Below are 2,512 nucleotides of genomic sequence, written 5' to 3'. Positions count from 1 at the left end.
TGCATTAAGATTTCATAAGGTGTTTTGTGCTTGAGAACCTTAGAAAACAATCTGTTAATTATGTAAACTGCAGTTAAGATGCATTCCCCCCAAAATTCGATTGGCAAGCCAGTTTGAAATCGCAATGCTCGTGCTATGTCTAGGACGTGCCTGTGCTTTCTTTCAACAACCCCATTCTGTTGTGGGGTGTCCGCGAAAGATCATTGTAAAAGAATACCATGCTCTTTATAATATTCCATCATATAAGTTGAAAGGAATTCTGCACCATTATCAGCTCGAATTGTCTTAACCCTTTTTCCGAATTGAGTGACAACCATGTTTCAAAAAGAAACCATGTTGCAAAAAGAAACTAAGTAGTGTCTGACTTCAGATTTGTGTTTCATTAAATATACCTAAACACCCCTACTAAAATCATCCACAATAGTGAGAAAATAGTGAGCTCCAGAAAAAGAAGGTGTTTTATAACCACCCCAAATATCACAGTGAATGAGATCAAAACATGATTGACTTTTAATAGTACTAACAGGGAAAGGTAACCTAGTTTGTTTAGCACGTATGCATGAATCACAAAAGAAATTATTCTCACAAGAAGTCACAGAATCTGACTTGATTTTTTGAATGTTCATACTAGAAGCATGACCAAGCCTCCTATGCCAAATGCTTGAAGATTTGCTCTTAACAGACATTGCCATACCCTCACGATATGTCGGCTCCATGTAATAAAGACCACCATGCATCCTACCCACTCCAATCAGTTTCCTCGAAGGTAAGTCCTGCATTATATCAAAGTCCGAAAAGAAAGTCAGATCACAATCAAAGTCTTTTGTCCGAAAAGAAATCAGGTATGTTCAAGACACGGCTTATTTGCATCCCATTAGGGAGTTTAGTTCCCCCTATGCTCCTGACTGCCACTTTGTCTCCATTTGGTATTGTAACAGGGTATTCACCATATTTGCTCTCCACATTATTTAGAAAACTGTCATCACAAACAATGTGGTTTGTGGCTCCAGAATCAATCACCCACAAATTTTTACCATTGATCTTACCAGCCATGTTGCATGATGATTTTTCCATTGCTCTACTGGCCTCAATTTGTCTTCGTCCGTGTTTAGGAGCTGGGCAAGTTTTGTCAATTGAGCTTGAGTGAGACCTTGAAGAAGATGCATGTCTGTATTAACTTGAGTAGCCTTCGGGCTACTTTCTAGTTTACATGTTGCCAACCTTTCTTGCCACGTGGACCTTTTCGCCAATCTGCAGGATAACCTATTATTTCATAGCATTGGTCTTCTGTATGCCCTGTCTTTTGGCAATGACCACATATGGGTATGTCCCTTCTTCCCTTTTGCATTTGAAATGCTGCAGCTTCAACCATTGGTTTGTGTGCTGCCGAAATTTGTCTATGTTGCTCATCTTCAGAAACCATATGATATGCACGACCCAAACTTGGTATTGGTTTTGCACTAAGAATTTGTGACTTAACAGTAGAAAATTCTTCACCTAGTCCATGAGAAAGGCATACAATTGTTCCTTTTCTTTCATATTGACAAGTTGTTTTGATATATTGAAAGTGCATCCACTGCAAACACATCTTGGCAGTGGCGAGATGTCCATCATCTCATCCCAAAGGCTCTTCAATTTTGCATAGTAAGATGATACGGAAGCCTTTTCTTGTTTCAAGAAGACAACTGATCGCCTAATTTCAAAAGCTCTAGGTGCACTCCCTTTTCCAAATCTCTCTTCAAGGTCCTCCCAAATGTCCCTGGCAGTATTGGCATACCTTATGCTGCTTCTCATGTCTTTATCCATGTTACTCTTTAACCAACCTTTGACCATAGCATTACAACGCATCCACAACTGTAAATATGGTGAATTGGGTTTTGGCATGGGTATGGATCCATCAACAAAACCGATCTTATTTTTGGCAAACAAAGCATCTCGCATATCGTTTACCCATTCTCCGTAGTTTCCATCTCGAGTTCGGTAACATAAATCTGCCCCGGAGTGTCCGAAACATGCAAAAGATAAGGTGACATACCATCTAAGTGCCCGGATTGGCCTTCTATGATGCCTCGTGTCACCTTATCTTGATGGGCTCTTTCTATTTCTTCGCTGCTCTCATCCGAAGTCTTTGGCGTAACCTTGTTGGCCTTGTCGTCACAAAACTCTGATGCCATGATGAAAACAACACTGTATGGTTACAAACTCTTATGCATGTGAAGAATATTGGGAGAAAAGGTTACTTTCATTACTGATGAAGTCCATAATATATACAGGAAACTAATGAAGGTAATACTATACAAAAGGCTATTCAAAAGGAAAGTAAATAAAAGTGAGCTGTACAGAATAATTCTCCAAGGCTCAAGAATCACTGCAATATTCATTTTGATTTATACTGCAATATTCACTTTTGATTTATTTCCATATCATCACCATGAACAACATTATCATACGTGATTTCCATATCATCACCATGAACAACATTATCATACGTGTAGCAGACCAGCCTTGCCTA

General features: G+C 39.2%; 1 protein-coding gene across 1 annotated transcript; it reads right to left on the bottom strand.

Annotated features, from left to right (window-relative positions):
• Nucleotides 1-1,201: 1,201 nt before the first annotated feature.
• Nucleotides 1,202-1,806, bottom strand: LOC116010873. The gene is made up of 2 exons (XM_031250370.1): nt 1,587-1,806; nt 1,202-1,497 (listed from the first exon to the last, which is right to left on the bottom strand). The coding sequence occupies exons 1-2, from the start codon at nt 1,804-1,806 to the stop codon at nt 1,202-1,204; spliced, it is 516 nt and encodes a 171-aa protein (XP_031106230.1).
• Nucleotides 1,807-2,512: the final 706 nt, after the last annotated feature.

Source organism: Ipomoea triloba, chromosome 2 (assembly GCF_003576645.1).
Source record: "Ipomoea triloba cultivar NCNSP0323 chromosome 2, ASM357664v1".
NCBI lineage: Eukaryota > Viridiplantae > Streptophyta > Magnoliopsida > Solanales > Convolvulaceae > Ipomoea > Ipomoea triloba.
This window is presented reverse-complemented; position numbering and strand designations above follow the sequence as displayed.

Bases quoted from the DNA above. Each gene is read 5' to 3' on its own strand.
- LOC116010873 (XM_031250370.1), bottom strand. From the start codon at position 1,806: ATGGATAAAGACATGAGAAGCAGCATAAGGTATGCCAATACTGCCAGG. The intron at 1,498-1,586 runs GTGTTTGCAGTG...CTCATGGACTAG, and splicing joins CATCTCGCCACTGCCAAGAT to GTGAAGAATTTTCTACTGTT.